This window comes from Oncorhynchus gorbuscha, linkage group LG15 (assembly GCF_021184085.1).
Source record: "Oncorhynchus gorbuscha isolate QuinsamMale2020 ecotype Even-year linkage group LG15, OgorEven_v1.0, whole genome shotgun sequence".
In the NCBI taxonomy this organism is placed as follows: domain Eukaryota; kingdom Metazoa; phylum Chordata; class Actinopteri; order Salmoniformes; family Salmonidae; genus Oncorhynchus; species Oncorhynchus gorbuscha.
In genome coordinates, this window is record NC_060187.1 from 63906530 (window position 1) to 63929386 (window position 22857).

At 44.5% G+C, this 22857-nt stretch overlaps 2 protein-coding genes across 6 annotated transcripts in view; one reads left to right on the forward strand and one right to left on the reverse strand.

Annotated features, from left to right (window-relative positions):
• LOC123997735 (lamin-A-like) overlaps window positions 1–13226 on the forward strand; it is a 31099-nt gene extending 17873 nt beyond the window's left edge. For all 3 annotated transcript variants that reach the window (XM_046302239.1, XM_046302240.1, XM_046302238.1), the window contains 11 exons: window positions 5893–6049; window positions 6486–6611; window positions 6862–7035; window positions 7269–7394; window positions 7589–7809; window positions 7971–8307; window positions 8526–8633; window positions 8823–8942; window positions 9139–9195; window positions 9545–9748; window positions 9946–13226. In XM_046302239.1, coding sequence (XP_046158195.1) covers window positions 5893–6049; window positions 6486–6611; window positions 6862–7035; window positions 7269–7394; window positions 7589–7809; window positions 7971–8307; window positions 8526–8633; window positions 8823–8942; window positions 9139–9195; window positions 9545–9748; window positions 9946–9981 — 1666 coding nt within the window. In that variant the 3' untranslated portion in view covers window positions 9982–13226. The remainder of the gene's footprint in view (window positions 1–5892; window positions 6050–6485; window positions 6612–6861; window positions 7036–7268; window positions 7395–7588; window positions 7810–7970; window positions 8308–8525; window positions 8634–8822; window positions 8943–9138; window positions 9196–9544; window positions 9749–9945) is intronic.
• The window catches only part of LOC123997733 (platelet endothelial aggregation receptor 1-like), a 40396-nt gene continuing 29931 nt past the window's right edge, over window positions 12393–22857 (reverse strand). Inside the window, exons 6-23 of one of the 3 annotated variants that reach the window (XM_046302235.1) lie at window positions 21580–21826; window positions 19253–19358; window positions 18938–19074; window positions 18488–18700; window positions 17969–18143; window positions 17666–17786; window positions 17063–17226; window positions 16619–16721; window positions 16196–16342; window positions 15923–16054; window positions 15645–15773; window positions 15374–15499; window positions 14901–15110; window positions 14609–14715; window positions 14357–14480; window positions 14136–14198; window positions 13674–13871; window positions 12393–13187 (exon numbers count right to left, since the gene is read on the reverse strand). In XM_046302235.1, coding sequence (XP_046158191.1) covers window positions 13045–13187; window positions 13674–13871; window positions 14136–14198; window positions 14357–14480; window positions 14609–14715; window positions 14901–15110; window positions 15374–15499; window positions 15645–15773; window positions 15923–16054; window positions 16196–16342; window positions 16619–16721; window positions 17063–17226; window positions 17666–17786; window positions 17969–18143; window positions 18488–18700; window positions 18938–19074; window positions 19253–19358; window positions 21580–21826 — 2645 coding nt within the window. In that variant the 3' untranslated portion in view covers window positions 12393–13044. Of the gene's footprint in view, window positions 13188–13673; window positions 13878–14135; window positions 14199–14356; window positions 14481–14608; window positions 14716–14900; window positions 15111–15373; window positions 15500–15644; window positions 15774–15922; window positions 16055–16195; window positions 16343–16618; window positions 16722–17062; window positions 17227–17665; window positions 17787–17968; window positions 18144–18487; window positions 18701–18937; window positions 19075–19252; window positions 19359–21579; window positions 21827–22857 lie in introns of all 3 variants that reach the window. The other 2 variants (XM_046302234.1, XM_046302236.1) reach the window with 2 other exon arrangements.

Below are 22857 nucleotides of genomic sequence, written 5' to 3' on the forward strand. Positions count from 1 at the left end.
TGGGAGCCCAAAGATCGTCTTTAGGGACGGAGGACCCCTTGTAATTTCCAACTTCCAAGGAAACCCACCCACACGTTCACACATGCCAGCCAGACTGGTGGGTGTCGTTCCTTAGTTGCGCACCGTACCAATAAGATCAATCAACCATTACAACTCTGTGCAGTGGAAGACTTTGTAGTAACACGGGAGGGGGGATTACATTCTCATTCCTAACAGACCCCCTAATAGCACAGAGAGGCCAGAGGGCCTTTTGCACTGCCTGATTGACTGTGTGACTCCATTGAGATTTGGCCTTTCCCATTAGTGGGGTGATTTAGCGTTGACTGCCTCACTTCAGTGCACTGTTAGCCTGCACTGATAGGGAAATGGCTGTGTTTACAAGGTCGGGGAACTGGGCAAGTAATTTAGTGTGTGTGTGTGTGTGTGTGTGTGTGTGTGTGTGTGTGTGTGTGTGTGTGTGTGTGTGTGTGTGAGAGCGAGTCAGAAAGTGGGTGTGGTAGTATGAGGGGACCAGAGGATGGGTGCGGACGGACACACACACACACACACAGACACACACACACAGAGTATAGGAGCGTTCATAGTTGTCTATAATCATGCCGCTGTAGTATTTGTGTAAAATGTCATTTGGATGTGAACTATATGTATCCCTGGTTAAAATGAAGTGTCTAGTATTGTTCATATGCTTCCTACCCTTTTAAAATATGATTTAGAGTACATACAATGAATGATCTGTTTAACATCAACTTCATGGGAAACAGATACGTTCTCTGGTTTCTGGCTGGTCTTCATAGTGAATCATTATTTAGGTATTACTGCTGCCAGGACATTAAAATACTTTAAGACTTTGTGGGTATTCCCGCATGATTCATCTGTCATATTGTAGTAATTATAGGCTAGATTTTCCACCAGGAGCCTAACAGGAAAGCTTTTCGAAATAGGCCTATGAGGGAGGAAACTTTTTCAATTGAGTTTAGCTCTGAAATATGCTCAAAGTAAGCATCGGCAGTGAAATTCTACGTGTTTATCCATTATATCCAAAATGTGGGGAAATGCCATACTTTAGATGAGTAGGCCTCTGCTGTCATAGCAACGGCACAGCAAAATAGCCAGGTTGTGGGTTTTCCGTAGTTTAGTTTTTTTGGGGGTGGGCTCGCTCCATTGTCGTCAATGAGGTGGACAAAGATAGCAGTGAGTCACCCAAGAGTGGAGGAATGAGGCGGACAAAGATAGCAGTGAGTCACCCAAGAGTGGAGGCTGAACCAACACATTCCTCCATTTTATTATTCCTCCCCTTTTCTCTCTCTCCTCACCTTTCTTTCTCCCTCTCTCTCTCACTCTCACTAAACTGTCATTCGGCAGTAGATCTGCTGCTCACTATGTAAACTGGAAAACGTTTTGAGACGGCTCTTTGTCCTTTGCCCTTTTTTAAAAGTTGTGTGAGCTTTGATATAACACTGTTGTCACAACAGTAATCTCTGGTGGACAGATGAAACGGCAGGAATCTGTCAAGGCTCACAGAATTATTTGATTACGAGCAGCAGCAGTTTGTGGTTTTCGTCGTTGATTACTTGGACGAATCGGGATTGGGTGACCGCGGTGCTTAAACTGGTGTGGTCGATTTTTCAAGCCCATGTGTGGATGATAACTGGTTTCCACTAGATTACACAGCCACAAAGTCAAATTGTCTCTCTGTAAAAATTCATGAAATATAAAATGCGCATTTTGGCCATGATTAACACTGGGGGAATTAGCGGAAGGCAGGGGTTTGGCCGAGAGTTTCCATTTCCAAGGGAGGAAACTTTGCTTCCTTCCTTTGCATAAAGATAATCACAATTGTTAACACCATTCCCCCCAGAAGTAAAACAGGAATTGGCCAACTTTCGCAAGAGAATTTTACTTCTGGGTAACCAAGATTATCACAACAGTAATGTGCACAGGAGAAACAGTCGGGCTACTGTGTGTTTTTGAAGCATCATCGACTATTTCTCTGATCTAAATAGACCGTTAACTGTAGGCTTCCTTAACTCCATTTCTTTACATGGTTTCTAGATGCCTGGATCAATGTCCTGTGAGTAATTGTGACAATTGAACACATCACACCCTATATGCTATAAATACAGTATACCGGTTTGGTTATTTTATCCCCTAAAAATTCAGTTGCATAAACTGTCCACATCCAACACATGCTGTTTTGATAAACAGACTTCCATCCACACCGGTTTCTGAGGTGGGGTCCAAGTTTGGATGGATTCAAATGTAAACTTTTTTCAAAGTACATTTTGCTCTACAAATGTATTCAGTTTGCACACACACATTCACGCTCTCAGGCATGACGTTCAGCCAGGTCATGCATTCCGTTAAGTCGACATCCTGGAGCAAACAAACGCATTGCAGGCTCACTGGCAGTTATGGATACACAGGCTTCCATATCCTCAACACTAGAGCGGATCAACAATGCCATTCATATTCATTATCACCTATATCCTCAGCACTACAGCTGATGAACAAAGTTACTGACACACATCACACCCAATATTGCCATACTCAGAATGTGAATGACCTATGTCATCACAGCCAGGCTGCCTGTATTACTATGTCCTATATCATCTTATAGCCATTTGATGTTACCCTTTTTATATTTAACTAGGCAAGCCAGTTGAGAACAAATTCTTACTTACAATGACGGCCAAACCCTAACAGGGACGACGCAGTCCCAATTGTGCGCCGCCCTATGGGACTCCCAAACACAACCGGATTGTGATACAGCCTGGAATCGAACCAGGGTCTGTAGTGACGCCTCTAGCGCGGAGATGCAGTGCCATAGACTGCTGCGCCACTCGGGAGCTACCAGCCATTCACGAGAATATCATATACATGCTTATTATTTACATTCTATATCACCATAGGTTCAGTACCAGAGCTGATCCACATAGCCCATTTAGTCATAATAAATGGCCCACCACCCACACACAAGCTACAGTTCTGGAGGCATTAATGTAGCCCCAGCATGAAATGTTTACATGTCTTATTTAAACACTGAATGTCTGGACACAAGTGCTTTACTGTTCCAACTCAGTGTGCAAGTTGGGCTAAACACACATGCAGACACACAAACTCACACTCATGCCTCATAACACAGGACTAACAGCCCTACGTTGGGTTATTCTAGGTTCTCCCATGTCTATTATATTTAAATTACTATTATAAAATATTCCACACAAACACCCTCCCAACCATTGGAACAGTGAGAACTTGATTGAGGCCACAGTTAGGCTATAAGCCAGAGGGAACTTGGCAACACCAAAGGTGGTTAAACGTAACAAATCTTGTTGAACGTAGGTTGTAAAAAAGACAATAACAGTAGAGTAACTGCTGTTTCATTTGTCCCCAGTCACTAAGCTGTCCACCTTGATTTGCTTGTTTTTGGTTGAGAGGTTGTTATTTAGTGGGACATGTCTTCACACTACCTTGTCTCATGCCCTCCAAGTAGCTGGGTGTATGAGGGCCTGTGTATGTGTGAGGCCTAGCTCTTATGTCACAGATGCTATCTAAAACAGTGACTCTTTTTGCAGTTCAGTGGAAATATATCAGCACAGGAGCTGACTGGAAATAATTCCTTTCTTCTTATCCCTCTCTTCCAAGAACCCCCCCCTTCCATCTCTCCTGCCTGGCCTTGTCCGGCAACAGTACCAGAACATTCCTCACATGACTCCTTGTTTCCATCCCACTGAGCTCTCCTGTGTTTCTCTGTCTGTCAGGCTTATCAGTACAAGCTTTTAGACTGGTCCTCTCCATCCACACAGGTGGAAGATAAGCTAAATATGACGCCGGTGTCTGTCATAAAGTCTAACGAGTAATCAAATCTAGATCAAATCAAATGTAGACTGGGGTAGAGTTTTTTTTAAGCCTCTAGAAATCAAGAATAATGGTTGAATTAATTCAGATCAGAGTAGGCAGTTTACTGCCACATGTATAGTTAAGTTATTATTGATTAAATATGCAGACTATGTTTTTAAATGGACCTTTCAGACTAATATGCCTCTACATTTCAATTGCTGGATCTTGTCCATTATCACTGTAATATATGTATGGGTGTTTGTGTTCCTGTGCATGAAGGATACTGTGTTGGGTCTTTGTTTTCATGCAAATGGTGGGGGCTGTGTGGGTGGCCGGTGCCGGTAAATGTGGTTGGATGCCAACAGTCCATCAATCACTCATCCTGCTGAACATTAGTGCTCTCTGGGCCTTTGTGAAATCTGAGATGGGACAAGAGCTAGTCTGTATGTGGCAGAGCATATTTCTACTCCATTGTATACTTTGTGTGTTCTTGTACTGGTGTAGGCTATATTGGCGTATACATATGGTTCTGATTTTGTGTCTTTTTATTGAATTCATGTATACATTTGGAAGGAGAGAGGATTATTGTAGGCTGGCAGTGGCTGGGGGAGCATGAGTGTGGTGGGTTAGCCGTCTGGAAGCCATCTCCCAAGCAGATGGGCGTCATTAGTGATCATGAACATTGAAATGCAAGGGCCAAATTTAATAACGGGGAATCTATTTCCTGCTCGGCTTTCAATGAGCGCCTTTGCCAAACTGGTATGATGCTCAAGCCACCACTTTCCCATCCTCTTCTGTTTGGCTACATAGTTTTTCCACGGTCCGGGACCAAGTCTTTTTTTTTTTTTTTTTTACCACTACGGCAAATTGATGCCTGCTTTAGCGGTCTGACACAAAAAAAACACACACATGCAAACAACAAATGTTAACGTTTTTTATTTAGGCCGTGGATGCGGTCCAAATTTTCAGAAAGCCTCGAAGCTTCTGCGCATGTTTATTTTCAACTTTTCACGCATATCTCTGCTCTAATCGTAGAGAACAGGCTACTCTGGCGGATAGTGCTCGTTTTAATAAAGTTAGATCAAAGCTGAATCAATGGCCGCAAGATCACATAATGATCGTATTCTACATAACCGAATATAATAGCATAGTATAACATTACTGTAGGGACAAAACACCACCACATTTTTCTCTCGTGGCCAAAACTCAAAAGCGTGCGCCACTAGGCAAAATACACAAGTAGGCTCTGCTACAGTTTAACACCATCTGCTCTTGAATCTGCTCACTGTTTATCATTCAAAACAACACTGTAGACAACTTCATAACTCAAGATCTAATTGCATATCCCCATGAAGTACGTTGGGCCAATAACCGAAAGGTAGCTGTTTCGAATCCCTGAGCTGACCTAGGTTAAAAATCTGTTGATGGCCTTTGAGTAAGGCACTTAACCCTAATTGCTCTGGATAAGAATATCTGCTAAATGACTCAAATGTAAACATTTAACTGAATTGAGCTCAAATGGTTGGAATGCAGATGCTGCATGGGCGTTTCAGCATTAACACTTGAAGAATTATCACACCACAAAAATGTGTGTGTAAAGTAGAGGTAAAGAAACACATGCGCAGAATGTGGTCAGGATATGTGCTGAGGGAAAAGTTGGATCTCTGCAACCGTGTTTGATTTAACTGAGATTCCCTCAGGAGTGTCTGTTGGCCTTTTATTTAGAACACGTGAGCTTGATTCAATTATGTCCCTGTCAATTAATTTATTCAATATGATGGGAGTTCAGTTAAGGACAGCTCAAGGCATTTATGAGTCTTTCATAGGTAGTGGTAGTGAGTACGTCATCCCAGAATTGGAACCTATGTGGATAATGTTGGTCAATGGGAAGTTTATGTACAGAGGTTACTAAACAGTTTGACTCTTTTTGTAAGAGCCTAAATGCATAACAGCCTTTATTGTAATCATACTGCATTAGACACAAGTTGCTCAAACACAGACCGTGTTAGTAAAACAGGAAACTGATATATTTGTCTACCTATGTCTCAACAGAAATGGGAAGAAGGAGTCGGACCTAGAGGCAGCTCTGGCCCGGCTGAGGGATCTAGAGGCTCTGTTGAACTCTAAAGATGCCTCTTTGTCCACTGCCCTGGGGGAGAAACGCTCTCTAGATGCTGAGGTTAGGGACCTAAAGGCCCAACTAGCCAAGGTAAGAGACTAGTGGTAAAGGCCAACTCTGAATTCTACACATACTATATACTCTCTCCTCAGGTACAGGGTTCAAACTGTATATGATTGAAAAAACATGTTTCATCTTCCAGTGTATATAAAGAAAAACATGTTACTTTTTAAAGAACTATCAACTGTGAATATGACTTTTGGGTTAGTGCTGTAACAAGGTCAGTGCATCACCATGGATCGTTCTCATTGAACTCTGAAATGAATAATATTCCTACGCCACCTTCTGGTCACATAATTGAACTATCGTTTCACCCAGTCATGCTTTGACATCTTACATGCAGCTTCTCTTCGCTAAAGCGATTTTGATAACTCTAGCGATTTCAGATCAACAAATGATTAATAATTGATCTAATCTAACAGCACCCTAAAGGTGAACATCAAACTTTAAACTCTCTGTCCCTTAGCTGGAGACAGGTCTGGGCGATGCTAAGAAGCAGCTTCAGGATGAGATGCTGAGGAGAGTGGACGCTGAGAACCGCCTGCAGACCCTCAAGGAAGAACTGCAGTTCCAGAAGAACATCTACGGAGAGGTGAGGCTCTCTCTCGGTCTCTCTCCCTCTTTTACCTTCCACTCTTACACTAGCGCTCCTTTTTCCCCTTGACCTCTCTTTTTACCTCAGACTTTATTTTTTTCTCTTCCTTTTTGTTTCCTCATCTGTCCTCTTCACTAGCCTTCCAAACTAGACTGATGGAACACCGAGATCAGTCTGTTTTATGAGGTTACCTCTTCACCCCCTCTTCTATAACTCAAGTATGCCTGTACCGTCTATCTCCCTGCAGGAGCTGAGGGAGTCCAAGCGCAGGCACGAGTCTCGCATGGTGGAGATTGACAGTGCAGGAACAAAGCAGGATTACGAGAGTAAGCTGGCTGAGGCCCTGATGGAGCTGCGAGCCCAGCACGAGGAGCAGGTCCGCATCTATAAGGAGGAGATCGAGAAGACCTACACCTCCAAGGTAGGGAGCACAACCCACTGGTCCACACTACCAGCTCAAACGTGGACTAGATGTAAATCAGTTCAAATCGATTGTGTTATTTCATTTTAATTTCACTAAGCTGTCCATCCAGTTGAAATCGGTAGTATTGTCCATGCATCATTCAACATGCTTTCACTGGCCCAGTGCCAACCTAGCACAGACACATGTAGTGTGGTTTCGTTTTGACCTCTCTGGCTCTGTGTGTGTCTCAGCTGGAGAACGCCCGTCACTCCGCAGACAGGAACAGTACCCTGGTGGGGGCGGCTCACGAGGAGCTGCAGCAGACCCGCGTGCGGATGGAGGGCATGTCCTCCCAGCTCAGCCAGCTGCAGAAACAGGTACGGCTGACAGGTGGACAGGGTGCAATCACAGAAGTCTCTTACCGTACATTTCCGTACTGTGGAGCTCTGACAGCTGTTATCTTAGCTCTAGTGTTGATTCTAATGCAAAGTATTAGCGCAGTTCATCTCGTCTCTGTCAAATATGGCCCTTTTGGTTGGTCTAACCGGGGTATCAACCCTCTGTGTGTAAGCTGGCGGCGAGGGAGGCCAGGGTGCGTGAGCTGGAGGAGTCTCTGGCCCGGGAGCGGGACACGATGCGCCGGCGCCTGGAGGACAAGGAGAGGGAGATGGGGGACATGCGTATGCGAATGCAGCAACAGCTGGATGAATACCAGGAGCTGCTGGACATCAAACTGGCCCTGGACATGGAGATCAGCGCCTATCGTAAACTGCTGGAGGGAGAGGAGGAGAGGTGAGGAGACATGACAGATATGCACAATACACATCATGCATACACGAGCACTGAAAGCCACACACAGACATTTACACACAGACTGAAGTAAATAAACTCATGTAACCTACACACCCACACTAGATTTGTATCAACAATCTTCTTCTCTGCCACCCCCCCAGACTGCGTCTGTCTCCCAGCCCTCCCCCAACCCGAGTCACTGTGTCCCGTACCACCGGCTCGGGCTCAGCACACACCCATACCACCCGTACCTCGGGCTCAGGACACAGCCACAGCGCCCGAGTGGTCCAGTCCACCAGCGGCAGCCGCAACTCCTCAGGCACGGCTAGCGCCAAGAAGAGACGGCTCAATGACAACGACAGCGAGACCTCCAGCCTGGCGGGGGGCGCCGTGACGCGTACACGCATTGCCCAGCAGGCCTCCGCTAGCGGCCGCGTCACCGTGGACGAGGTGGACCTGGAGGGGAAGTACGTCCGCCTCAGCAACAAGGCCAACGAGGTATGGAGTTCATCGGTCAGCTTGACATGCATCGTAGCAGAAAGCACCCATTGTCGCATTCTTTCTGTTATGGTCAAATGCACAGGTTTTGTAAGGAAGCTACTGTAGTAAAAACACCATGTTAGGCTGATGTTGTAAAAGGACAATCACTTTTCTACTTAGTGATTTTTAGTTGACGTTGGCTGAAACCCACTTGATGCTTGTCTGTTCTCCTTCAGGACCAGCTTCTGGGCCACTGGCAGGTGAAGAGACAGGTGGGCACCAGCACCCCCATCGTCTACAAGTTCCCCCCCAAATTCAACCTCAAGGCAGGACAGACCGTCACAGTGAGTAAAACCTTCATCATGTCTGCACTGTCATCAACTATGCATGTGTTCAGTTTTTAGTACACCATGTTGAGAGAAGTGTGTATTCTAACAGAGAGCAGCATGTTTGTCACAATGTGGGCCTGTGTGTAAAGCATCTATAGTATGTGATCAGGTCATAAGACAGTCCTGTACCTCTTCGCTCTGTAGATTTGGGCTTCAGGAGCAGGCGGCACCCACAACCCCCCCTCAGACCTGGTGTGGAAGACCCAGAACTCATGGGGCAGCGGAGACCTGTTCCAAACCATCCTGGTCAGCGCCAATGGAGAGGTGAGAGGCACACGTTACATGCACCTGTTTGTAGTTGTACCTTCCCATTGTCCCGTTGACAGTTCAGTCTTTCTCTTGGCAACATCATCCCACTTCCTATCCTACATATTTGAATACATGTGAGATTTGGTAAAAAACCTTACTCCTGTCATAGCTGGTTGTCAAACTGACTGTTCTGCGCCTCTCTTTCCCATAGGAAATGGCACAGAGGAAGGTTACACGCACCCTGTTCCAGGAAGATGATGACGATGACGTGAGTCTCACGTTTTATGAAAAACACAGGCTCAGGATGATAAATAAATTACTCAAACTATACTTGCACTGTGAGGAAGGCTATTGAGCCAAAATGTTGTTCAGGATCCCCTGTTTCAGATGAAAATAGGTTCATTTATGTAGAGTACTTATTTAGTCACTGAATAAGGCCAGGGGTGTGCGATGATACACTTAAATACTTCTCTAAAGGGTGACAAGAAAAATGGAAAGACTTTTATTTACCATTACTGGGTCTCCGTGCTAAAAAGTGTAGGAACCACTGCCTCAGTGGCTACAGTTAGTATTTACCAGTAATGTTGGAACCTTCTGTTCTTTGTCTCCCTCTGCAGGGCAACCACAGTGCGTGCGGCGTGGACAGTGACTACAACCTGCGGAGCCGCACGGTGGTCTGTGGCTCATGTGGCCAGCCGTCTGATAAGAGCTGTGCCACCTCAGGGGTGTCCAGTGGCTCCTGCTCCATCAGCAGTGGAGGAGGTCTGCCTGAGGGCCTGCTGTCTCCCCTCTTTATAATGGGTAGCAACTCACCCAGACAGGTACTGTAGGACTCCATCTGTTTGATCATGTATATCGTTTTAACACACACTATTTCTGTTTCAAAGCACAAACATCTCTCTCTCACACAGCAACACTGTTATTCCAGTTTTCCTGTGTCTCCTGCTGTTATGACAACAGCCCCTTCCTGTCCCCTCACTTCCTCTAACGCCCCTGTGTCACTTCCTGTCTTTCCCAGGGAGGTCCCAGACCGGAGAACTGCTCCATCATGTAAAGCCAGGCAGGCACCAACTTACCTGGACAAGTACCCCCCACACCACACATGGATGGGAGATGCCTTTTTTTTAAATAACTTTTTTATTTCCTTTGTTTGATGTATGATCTGTCTTATTTTGTATGACATAATCTGCAGGTTAGATTGCCTTTGGTGTTTGGCAAAAGCTGTGTATTCACTTCAGATATATGAGCTGCTTGTATATTCTAGTTATTGCATGTGGGCTGGGCAGATGCTTTCACTGTTTAGGGCCATATCTAGGGAGAGAGGCACAGAAAGCACCTTTAACCATTACAGTGGACTTTGATCCATAGTGGGCTTTTGCGTCATGTCTAAACTGTCACAACACTAAACACGCACAGCAGCAAACCCTGCTATGAATCAGTGGATATGGGGGCTGGAACCAGGGATCTCAGGCCTGGTATTCCAAATACACTACCATAGAATGTCCTGAATGTCACTAAATGGAGATGGAGTGAACCCCCTCTGACCGCTAGAGGATTATGGGGGTTTGTATTAGACTGAGCGATGGGATTGGTCATTCTAAAGCCATAGTTACAAAGAGGAGCTCAAACTTGACACTGCCATCAAGTGGTTTATTTTTCTGAACACAAGACAGTAGTTTCTTTATGGAATGACATCTATATTATTACTCATGAAACAATCAGACAACTATGGTAATATGGATATAGGTTCCAAATTGTGAATTGTTTTCACAGGCTTGAAAGAGGTATGTAGTTGTTAACGAAAGGATACCAAAACGAGATGAGCACACAGACATGGGGAAGACCAAGTAGTACTGTATTGTAAAGTTGAGTACGGTCTTGACATGACCTCTAACCTCCAGAAATAGTTTCCTCTTAGAGGCTGATAATTATTGTCTGCCCTCACCTTTGTCTTGTATGACAAAACAGTTATGCCACACTTTTTTGTTTATGTAGTTATACTGTAGGGCAACTCATCAGATCTAGACAAAACAATATGATTTGTATGGATTATTTTGCTTTTTGAATCTGAGATAATTGCCAGATGGATTGTAGTAATGTTACTGTAACCTTCTAATATTGACCTTCCATTTTTAGGTTTTAGGGAATGTGGCAGCTTGAGAAATAGATGTTCTGGTTTGTCAGACTCTAAAGACAGAAATCGTCTGAGTTGGAAGTGTGTTGATTTTAAATGAAAGTACAATGTTTACCTTCTCGTGACAGCAGTGCAACAATGTGTACTTTCTGTAACGTTGTATCAGGTGTAGTGTCAGAAAGAATGGGTACAGATAGAAAGTAAACCTTGGACAAGTAAGCCTGAGCCTGAATGGCCCGTAGGGGTAGTTGGACTATGTGGTATTATCTGGCCGAAAGTTGACTTTATTTATGAACTACACAGTATGTTGCATTGGCAAACATGTTGGTGCCATATTTTCAGTGTAATCAATTATCAAGGTGTCACTTTGACAAGGTCAGAGAGTATTTAACTTGAGAAGGAAACCTAAATGAAACTTAAACCATCTATTCCTCACATGATACCAATTTAACATTGACATCCTCTGTATTCATGTATTGGTAGTCTTTAAACTATTGTCCAGGGGCCTCTCTCCCACTTTTCTGAGCTTAGTGTCTTTTCTTTTGGGCATGTTTATTATTATTTTTCCCGGGAGGGGCGGCGGCGGCAATTACAATTACCGGTATGTCAAAAATGAGCTACAATCATCTACAAAGATTTATCCACTGAATATATTAATAGAGGCATGTACAGTAGTCTGGCAGCCTTTTTATAGGATGCATAAGCAGTGAAGAGTTTCTGAGAATACTTGATACTTTATGCAATATTTAAGTTTTTTTTGTACTTCATACACATTTCTATCACTACCAATTTGGAGAAAATGTGATTATTCTCACTGCCCCAGACATACCTTAGAGAAGTTCAATAATATTTTTTACTTATACATATATAATTACTTTTGTCACTTTTCAGCATTTCTTTTCTCATCATGTCTCAAGTGCCTTATTGATACCTGCTAGTGATCATTGGAAATGATGTATTCTTTTTGCATTATGAGGTGTCAATTCCAAAGATATGCGATATTTTGTCTTTAAAGACGATGGAATTTATAGATTTACAGATTTACAGAGCATGTTGGCTATAGTTGCATATTTGTACGGAAATTGCCCTTGTACATAATGCTCAATTGAATTTGTAAGAAATGATTATACCTAATATGGGAAAACCATGCAATCCAGGTAGAATGAATTAGTGATGATTTACCAGCCTTTTCTGTTCAAGAAGACACAATGAAAACTATTTTCCCAACAAATGCCGTCTTGTGGTTGACTTCTTAATAAAATGTCATCTGTGGTTTGATGTGTGACATTAGAGTAGCTACCTGAGCACAAAATGCTTCTGAACAAGTGCATACAATGTTAAGCCATTTAATGTACATTATATACAACATATTGCATGATTACATTGAAAAACATTCTGAGGCGCTAGCTGTACAAATGTGCTCTGGATTTCCCCTAATTGGAAGCTGACATTCTATTGTCTAAAGGGGCTTGAGAGGACATCATACTAAACTACTGACATCATGGAGATATAAAAATGTCTTTCAATTGCCGTCCCGGTTTATGTCATTCTGGTCAAAAGGCTTGTATGCCAAATCAAGTGCTCCAAAAGCCAAATCCCTTCATCTGCAGTGTGAAAATAACATTTGAAGGAATCCCAAGTTTGGTCAAACTCGAATGCATGCATGTATGTCCTCAAACTGCGATACTGGCATTCTCAAAGCCTATCCCCACATGCCTTGGTCCTTGAGTCTGGATCACAAGAGTGTAACGGTGGATAAAATGCCACCTTAATCCACCAGGGGGCAGTGTTACTATGTAAACCTACTGACAGAAGCATCGGCATAATCTGCTGTCTTTGTCAGGTTGCACTGACTGTCACTGCTGCAACTGACTGTTTTGTAGCCTTGAATAACCCCAAGACAACTTCCTACCAATGTTTTTGATTGGCAGTAACGTTTAAAAGTAGTTCTTCTGAGTTGTGATGTTCAGAGTAGGGCTGGTGTCATTGGGGCAGTCTCCTGCGTACGGGAGAGGGTGGGCGTCGGACAGGTGGCAGGTCATAGTGTCCTGGGATGTGGCTGTTCACAGGGAGGTCATAGTGATTATGGGGCTCCTGCTCTGGGACCTGCCCAAGGGAACTGCGCTCTGAAAAATGTGAAATAAACATTGTAAGTGTAATTGTCATCTGTCTACTGGAGTTTATATTTCAGATTTTCTTTAAATAATGTGAATGGTAAATTTAAGGATCATACTATGAAATATATGGTATGATTCTCCTGGCCTAGGAATGAGGTTATTGCTATGGTCAACCCTTTCTCCAGCTCTCATACTGAGACTTTCCAATCCATTCCTGTGGTTTCCTCCCCTCTCCCTTTCCTCACATGACCTCCTTTCATTTCCATGAAAACAGTACTGCTCATTCAACCATGTGTGACGGAAACCCATCCATCTCAGTTGTCTATTTGCACAGTCTAATATTTTTGTTTTGAGTATGCTATGTGAAACCTAAACATTTTACATAGTGATAGAGAATTGTCTGTTTTGTTGTTTTACATGCTAGCATAGCCAGATATTCCGTGTATACTACTGACATAAATTGGAAGGGTCTTGAACAACAGTATATTAACCCACCTCTGCGTAATGTTGCTGTGCTGAATGGTGGAGGGCTGATCTCGGTGTAGGACCTGTCATGGGGCACGGCCGTCCTCATCTCCATGTAGCTGCTCTCAGGAGGGACGAAGGGCAGGCCGGGCAGGTCTTTAATGGTGGCGTAGGGGTTCTCACTGTTCAGAGAACTGCTGCTAGCTGCAACCCCAGTATCCTTTAGTTCTGTTACTAACAAGGGGCAAAGTGTAAAAGTTAACAGAGGAGCTGACTGGCTCTGGGTCAGCCAGTTCACATGTAGTTTGTCATCTGGTGATGGGTTGGCAGTTCAGGCATGTTTTATGTTAGATGTTCCACAAAAGGAAGGCATGTGTGAAAATGGATTGATGGACATGTTGCCTAGAGTAGTTCTAGAGAAAAGCAAGCATATTTCACATTAACTTGGAGTTGCTGCAAATGAAGGAGAAAAGGGAAAGCATGGAAAACTACCTTTGTTGTAATATTTCCCAAGGCTGGCACTGTAGCTATAACTGCGGTCAATGCTGAAAGCTCCTGTAAACATGAAACATTTTGCATAATCTATTTATTTATAGCAAACTCATAAAAGACAAATATCCTGTCTTGGTATTAAATCAATATCAGGTGATGAAATGGAGGATGAAAGTTGGTGAAGAACGGGCAGTTTGAAACAGGCAGTAAAAAAGACTGACCTGGTTCTTTGCGAGCCTCATGGTGTTTCCAGTCTGCAGGCAAAGTGGCATTGCTCTCCACCCCGAACAGGCCTCTCTCCCTCTCCATGTTCTTCACATCACAGAAGAGCTGGTTATTGGTGTTCTGGTTGAAAGACACCAATATTAACCAATCGGAAATCGTACAGCTCCTCTCAAACAAGCATATCCTGTATAAAGGACACGGGTGTAACAGAGTTGACTCGAGACGGAGGTGACGGTAATGACACTTGCCTTGATGGCGCGGTCCTGGTTGTTGGAGACGTGTGGTAGAGGGGGTCTGCTCCAAGTCAATGTGTGATAGCTGGGGTTGTAGTAGTGGTGGTAGCTGTGAGGAACATCTGAGCAAGAAGGGAAATGACATCAATAACCAGCACTGTGTATAAAATACATTACTGTGTATGAATCCTAACCAAAACTGTAACCTAGCCAGCGCTACAGTATGGATACATTATGTGGTCAAACTATTCGCAAACATTTGTTTTTTAACGTAATCTTTTACACCAATGCTGTATCAATACAGTACCTGGTATTGCGTATTCGGAGTTGACGGTGCGTGAGGTGGAGAAGGAGACTGTTGGTGTGTTGGCTTGCTTGTCTTTCTGCCGGCGGCGGTAGAGCAGTAGCAGGGCCAGCAGCAGCACCACCAGCATGACCAGCACCACGATGCCTGCGATGGCCCCCCACGAGTCCCTCTCCCCCGGGGACACGGGCACCATCATACTCACAAAGCGTTCTGTGTGGAGCACAGAGAACAAGGGTCATCACCGTCACAGGCCCTCCAGTCATCACCGTCACAATACTTAATGCTGAATAGTCTTAGGTAGATAATAACCAAAGTTTCATTACCGTCTTATTTAACTGGATTGTAGCAGATTCAATAGACAACGCAATAGACAACTATTATAGTCTGGTAGCTATGGGCAACAGTATGTCATTACTAGCTTGTAAACAGATGTATGGTTCGTAACTGTTCATTGGGTAAAGGGGAGACCATACCTTTTTTGCAGTCGATCCCTGGTCCTGATTCACACACACACTCCCCTGTCTGTGGGTCGCAGTAGAAGTTGGGCGGGCAGGAGCAGACTTGGGCACAGTTAAGGCCAAACATCCCATGGTGGCATTCTAGAGGCACATGCAGAGATTCAAAGTATGACTCGTGAATTTGAACTCTTTATTTAAAAAAAAAAAATGGCATTGATTTCAATCAGCAAAGGTCAAGTTGGGCATATGTTGTGATACAGTAAAAAATCAATAGAGCCAGACTTACGTAGAGTACAGTCAGGGCCTGTCCATCCTGGGGGGCAGAGGCAGGACCCATCCTGATGGTGGCACGATGAGTTGTGGGCACATCTACACACTCCAGTACATTGCTTACCATAGAGACCCCCTGGACAGGCTAGGAATTACACCAAAACACACGTCAAGGTCAAATATAATACACACATAAAAAAATGACCATGTAAAGCACTAAAGTATGCCAAGATGCTGCGGGTCTTCTATATGTGCGCTAGTTTGACTATAGGTGAGATATGATTTAGTGCTGACCTTGTTCACAAAGGGCTCCAGTGTACCCGGGGGTACACACACACTGGCCTGTGACATGGTGGCAGGAGGAGGAGTGGGCACAGGACGGGCATGTTATACTGCACTGGTCACCATACACACCCGCACTGCACACTGAAAGAGAGAGATTATGGTGATACATAACAATTTAGCAACTTGACACACAATTTAGCATATGAATGAGATTGATGGTGATAGAGTGACATTTTCTACTTATTTATACAGGCATCAATATCAAACATTTTCTGTACTCACTTTGTTGACAGGTGGGTCCCCAGTAACCAGGGAGACAAACGCAGGCACCGCTGTGTGGCAGACATGTGGCACTGTTCTGACAGAAGCAGCTCTGGTTACAGTGACGTCCCCATGTATCCTCTGAGCATGTCTGGGCACAGCGGGCACCTAGGAGAGAAAAGCACACACAAGAAAGACAGAGAGACAGAGAGAGACAGAGAGAGACAGAGAGAGAGAGAGAGACATAGAGAGACACAGAGAGACATAGAGAGAGACAGAGAGTGAGACAGAGAGACACAGAGAGACACAGAGAAAGAGAGACAGAGAGACAGACACAGAGAGAGAGACACAGAGAGAGGTTAAAACCTGTAGATCACATTGGACTGACTAATTTCCAGGTCCATCCCAAGCTGACACAAACTCAACGGGGGCGTCGGTGCTTACCAGTCCACCCTGGCAGACATTGGCACTGCCCGCTGGCACCCTGGCAGCCGTCTGCGTTTAGGCAGTCACACCTCTTCAGGCAGCCTGGCCCGAACGTGCCCATCTGTACAGCAAACACATGCCAACCACGAAAGCATCGTCAAGGGAATCCCTGAACCATTTGGCCAGCACAGTCAGAGTCAAGCAAACTGTACTTTGGCAAGATACACTGTAAATACATCATAGTTGGCAGATTTTCCTCATTGAGGAATAGGAGGACTGAAGATAAGTTGGAAGTCCAGATATAGACTTATGGATGCACAGAATGAGCTACAGTAAAGAGATAAAGACAGTGATTATAGTATGAGTAACATTACTAATATATGCAATGAATGGCCCAAGTTACGTTAAGATCATGTTTCCTTTTAACAAACGTTATCGCTACAGTATCATACTGGCACTTACGGGACATGGTTGGTCGCACAGGGGCCCCTGCCAGCCTGGAGTGCAAGTGCAGGATCCGTCGGCTGGGTTACACAATGCCCCATTGGCACACTGGCACGTGGCGTTGCAACCCGGGCCCCAGGTGTCCTTAGAACAGGGCATGGAGCAGTACCGCCCTCGCCAGCCTGGAGAGAGACAGAGAGGGACATTTTGTAAAGGAATCATACATGTCTGTGTCTGTCTGCCTGTATATTTGTCTAAATGTCTTTCTGTAAAGAGGAGCAGCTATTTTGGAACAAAACACAGGTCTGCTTCTGATACCTATGGCTGGATTGGAACGGTGTCGCGGAGGTTCAAGGTTACAGCGTGATTGAACTTTAAAGGCAATGTTCCCACGTTAGCTAGCGGTGACTGCGGTGACGGTAAACGCTGCGCACGTCGGCTCAAAAGGAAGTCCTGTTTAAATTTAGATTGCCCAATCTGTAACGCTTCAGCGACACAGATGGAATCGCGTTCTAACTGACTGGTTCACACAATACGGTAGCCACAGACACACTTCACACCGTTGAGTATGTCTGCGTGACTATTCTCGCTCAGTCAGACTGTCTCTTATCAGTGACTCACCCTCTTTGCAGAAGCAGGTCCCATCAATGGGAGAGCAGTCCACTGAGTTGGAGCAGGAGCACTCCAGAGAACAGTCCTTCCCATAGGTACCACTCTTACAGGGACTCTCACAGTGAGCACCCTACGCAACAGACATAAGCAGGTTATAACAGCTCACAACAACAGAAAAGCAGAATATATGCAATATGAGTATACATTTCTGCATGCGTGTTTATTACCTTAAGTAAATAACACAAATAAATGATGCTTTAGTTATTGTCAGTGCCATTCTATGCCCCAGTGTTGCCTGTCTTAATCACTCACCGTGTACCCAGGGGCACAGTGGCAGCCCCCGCTCACACTGTCACACACCCCTCCGTTGACACACAGGCAGGGCTCCAGGCAACCATGGCCGTAGTAACCACGGGCGCAGGTCTCGTTGCAGTAAAGCCCCGCCCAGCCTGGCTGGCACGTGCACTCGCCTTTCAGTGGGTGACAGCTAGCCAATGGACAGAAGAGAACATGGTCACATGGGTGAGCACAATTAATACAGGATTTAACAAATCTAAGAATTATAAACAACAAAATAATGTAAAAACTATTATGGGCTTGTGTGTGTGTGTGATTTGTTATGTGGCAGTGTGTGTGTGTACCCTTTCTTGATCCATACCTGAGTGTGTGTGTGTACCCTTTCTTGATCCATACCTGAGTGTGTGTGTGTACCCTTTCTTGATCCATACCTGAGTGTGTGTGTACCCTTTCTTGATCCATACCTGAGTGTGTGTGTGTACCCTTTCTTGATCCATACCTGAGTGTGTGTGTGTACCCTTTCTTGATCCATACCTGAGTGTGTGTGTGTCGTGGCAGCGGCAGGTGCGTTCACATTGAAGGCCGTAGGTGCCGTGCCTACACATCCTCTCTCTGCACTGGGGTCCACTGAAGCCAGGCTCACACAGACAGCCTCCATCTATGTTATAGCAGCGAGACCCGTTGGCACAGTCGCACACACCCTTACAGTCCCGCCCGTAACTACCCACCCGGCACTCCTCGCTGCACCTGTGGAGATACCACACATACACACAAATCAGGACAAGCTCCGCAACCAAAGTGGAATAACATATATCTGGCTCGAACTGAATCAGAAACTATTCTGTTTGTACCCTATTTTAATATCCTGTATGACAGATACATGAACTGTATAATATAAACAACTCCTACCCAACCACGGGCTCAGGTTGAGTATATGGCACATGCATCGGTCTCTACTGCAGAGAGTTAGATAAACACACACACCTGTTTCCAGTGAAGCCTTCAGCACACTGGCAATGGCCTGTTTCAGGGTCGCAGTGGCCCCGGTTGTGGCACACACACTCGTGGGCACAGTTAGGACCAAACCTGCCCTCTGCACAGCGCTCTGTACACACCTCACCCTGAGGGAGAGAGAGAAAGACAGAGAAAGAGAGAGAGACAAAGAGAGAAAGAGAGAGAGAGTGTACATGGTACGATGACATTAAAAGAGGGATCTGATTGATAACCTCAAAAGACAAAGAGTTCCACGTTGACCCACTGATGCTGTGTTTGAGTCAATGTAGGGATCAGGAAACATACCGTCCACCCAGGGGGGCACGCACAGATCCCCTTCCCCTGGCAGATTCCCCCATTCTGGCACGGGCATCGCAGCGGGCATGGACTCCTTGGGCATGCCTTCTCACAGCTGAGGAACATGGAGGAAAGAACTCTGAGTGGCAGCTCAACTCAGATTGTGTAGAGATGGAAATGTAGGGTACAAGTTAACGAGTTCCTATCTTTTTCAATTTAGCGGAACCTCTTTGCGATCCAGTGCATAAGCATACAGAGAAAGTTGTTCAAGGACAAATAAAATTATTGCACTTGCTTCAAATACTCAACTGTACACAGTAGAATTCATCAATAGTGGTACATTGCCAAACACTTCTACTAGTGCTTATTGTCAAAGGGCCTCCCACCAAAACAAAGGCTTCAGAAAAGGCATTCCGTGACCCAGGAAGCAAACATCATTACGCAGATCATTTTATGAGTATGAGGACTGTGTGTTTCAAAACTTGGAAACGTTGCACGTTGCTTAAATATTACAAATCAAAGATACAATTTCAAAATCATAGCATTTTGGGTCATTTCCCCTAGCAACATAATGAGGTTGGCATGCTACACCTTGGTTACATTTGTTACACACTTTCCATTGTCCAACCTTGCAGAAAGCAACTTATGTACCGGACCGGAGAAATCCCACAATAATGCAAGATCAGAAGCTGTTGAAAGGTGCTAAATAGATTTTTGTATCAGATTTCAGAACATCGCATTATGTAGCTGTCGGGACCTTGAATGTTTTGAGAGCTGTGTTAGCTGGCAAATGTGCTGTCTTTAGTTTGGCTAGAAGGCAAAAGCAATGATGGCCCTTGTAAGCTAAATACAGCTGACAAAACATCTAATACGGGTTCATCTGGATCAGTGAAGGACCGGTACGTTGCTAGGAACGTTGCTAGGGATATATTATCGTTGCTAGGGATATTGCTAGGGATATTATCCATAACGTTGCTAGGAGCATTGCTAGGGATATTATCGAAGATGCGCTATGATTTTGATGCTAAAGACATAACTTAAAAAATGTTAAACAAATTAATATGCAACTTTTACAAGTTTTGAATCACACAGTATTCATATTCACAAGATTATCTACCTAGTTGCTGACATTTTGCAGTTTTGTTTCCTGGGTCATGGATCAACACATTTTTTGAGGGTGGACTATTAGAGTGCTGTGTTGATTTCTGACGTTGGCAGCTGCCTCATATAAATAGTTCCCACTAATTCCTAGTGGTTCTCTACTCATCCTCAGAGGCATCTAAAACACAGGTTGTAACTAATGACTCATCCTCAGGGGCATCTAAAACACAGGTTGTAACTAATGACTCATCCTCAGGGGCATCTAAAACACAGGTTGTAACTAATGACTCATCCTCAGGGGCATCTAAAACACAGGTTGTAACTAATGACTCATCCTCAGGGGCATCTAAAACACAGGTTGTAACTAATGACTCATCCTCAGGGGCATCTAAAACACAGGTTGTAACTAATGACTCATCCTCAGGGGCATCTAAAACATAGGGTGTAACTAATGACTCATCCTCAGGGGCATCTAAAACACAGGTTGTAACTAATGACTCATCCTCAGGGGCATCTAAAACACAGGTTGTAACTAATGACTCATCCTCAGGGGCATCTAAAACACAGGTTGTAACTAATGACTCATCCTCAGGGGCATCTAAAACACAGGTTGTAACTAATGACTCATCCTCAGGGGCATCTAAAACACAGGGTGTAACTAATGACTCATCCTCAGGGGCATCTAAAACACAGGTTGTAACTAATGACATCCTCAGGGGCATCTAAAACACAGGTTGTAACTAATGACTCATCCTCAGGGGCATCTAAAACACAGGGTGTAACTAATGACTCATCCTCAGGGGCATCTAAAACACAGGTTGTAACTAATGACTCATCCTCAGGGGCATCTAAAACACAGGTTGTAACTAATGACTCATCCTCAGGGGCATCTAAAACACAGGTTGTAACTAATGACTCATCCTCAGGGGCATCTAAAACACAGGTTGTAACTAATGACTCATCCTCAGAGGCATCTAAAACACAGGTTGTAACTAATGACTCATCCTCAGAGGCATCTAAAACACAGGGTGTAACTAATGACTCACGCTCTAACCTAGTGTTCCAAAAGGGGTTCTTTTCCTGCATTGGTAGGATGGAATAAGGCCATAGGATATGGTATAACAATTAGTCTACTGCCTCTGCATTTTGTCTTTCCAACCTTAACATTCTATTTACGTTATATTGATACATACTGCTGAAGGCCTATTTGAGAGAGCGTTAGTTCTACAACTCACAATGTCCCAGTGAAATTTTCTCGACACAGGCACTCTCCGGTCACTTTATTGCAGGAACCCCCAGTTCCACACTGGCACTTCTGAAGACAGCCCTTGCCAAAGGTGCCTGGTGGGCAGGGGTCCTCGCAGCGGCGCCCAATGTAGCCTGGAGGACACTGGCAGGTACCGGTCACAGGATTGCACAGGCCACCGTTCTCACACTTACACAGCTGACCACAACCTGGACCCCAGTGTTGGTCATCGCAGGCTGGAAAACACACACAGACCCAGACGATAACAGACATGTAAAAAAAGAAAGCCCATACAGTGGACTGGTGGGCCAGTGTACAATGTTTTCCATCTGATATCTCTGAAAAGGTTTTCTGTATGTTAACTTAACCTGATGTAGTCGTATGGTGTTACACTGTATACTATATGTGATGTCATTGCAAGGCACATTAACAAAAACAAATCCAATGAAATTCCATTTGGACCACTGGGACTGTCACGTTTCATCCCAACAACAACAGCACAGGAACCTGAGTAGAAGACAATGGTAAAGATCACGCCCCCAGGGACAATAAATCTATACATGTATAGTCATGAATTTCCAACAAACAGAGACCTAGTCTACGTCCAACTCTAGCCCTAATAGCTCCAGAATCTTATGTTACAGACTTGTGAATCACGATTGACAGGGCGATTTGCATGGAGCCAACAAGATGGATGAGGTTCAAATTGAGAATTTTACAGCGGCCTTTCGGGATGGCTCCGGCGGCTATCGCCAACCGGTGATTGGCACAGGGTTTGGATTTCAATCAGAGTTAAGGAGCGTCAGGGGGGGGATCATTCCGGATTCCACGAGAACCAGGATCCCACATGGACACACACTGACTCCTCCAATGTCTCATCAATAATGCAGACAGACTGCGGTACAAACCCTATTCAAAGGAAAAAAACAATATCCCAATACAGGTGATGTAACTGATGCTTTGCACACAAGTGATGATCTCACTAACTATCATGATGACAACCATTCAATGATAGATTGATACTTGTCTCATTGAGGTTATTGGGGAATGATCACAAACAAATCATAGGGTTCTAAATGGATTCTAGTGTGCTTGCTTCAGTCACAACTACGATTGCAGTAAAAACTACTACTACTTCTTCCACTATGAGAAAAATACTTTTAGACAGCTGAAGCAAGCACACACATTTTCTACAGGAACGGTATCTTTTCTACGTAGTTTATCGTGAGATCTTCCACCCACCTCTCTTTCCTTCAGTCACATACAG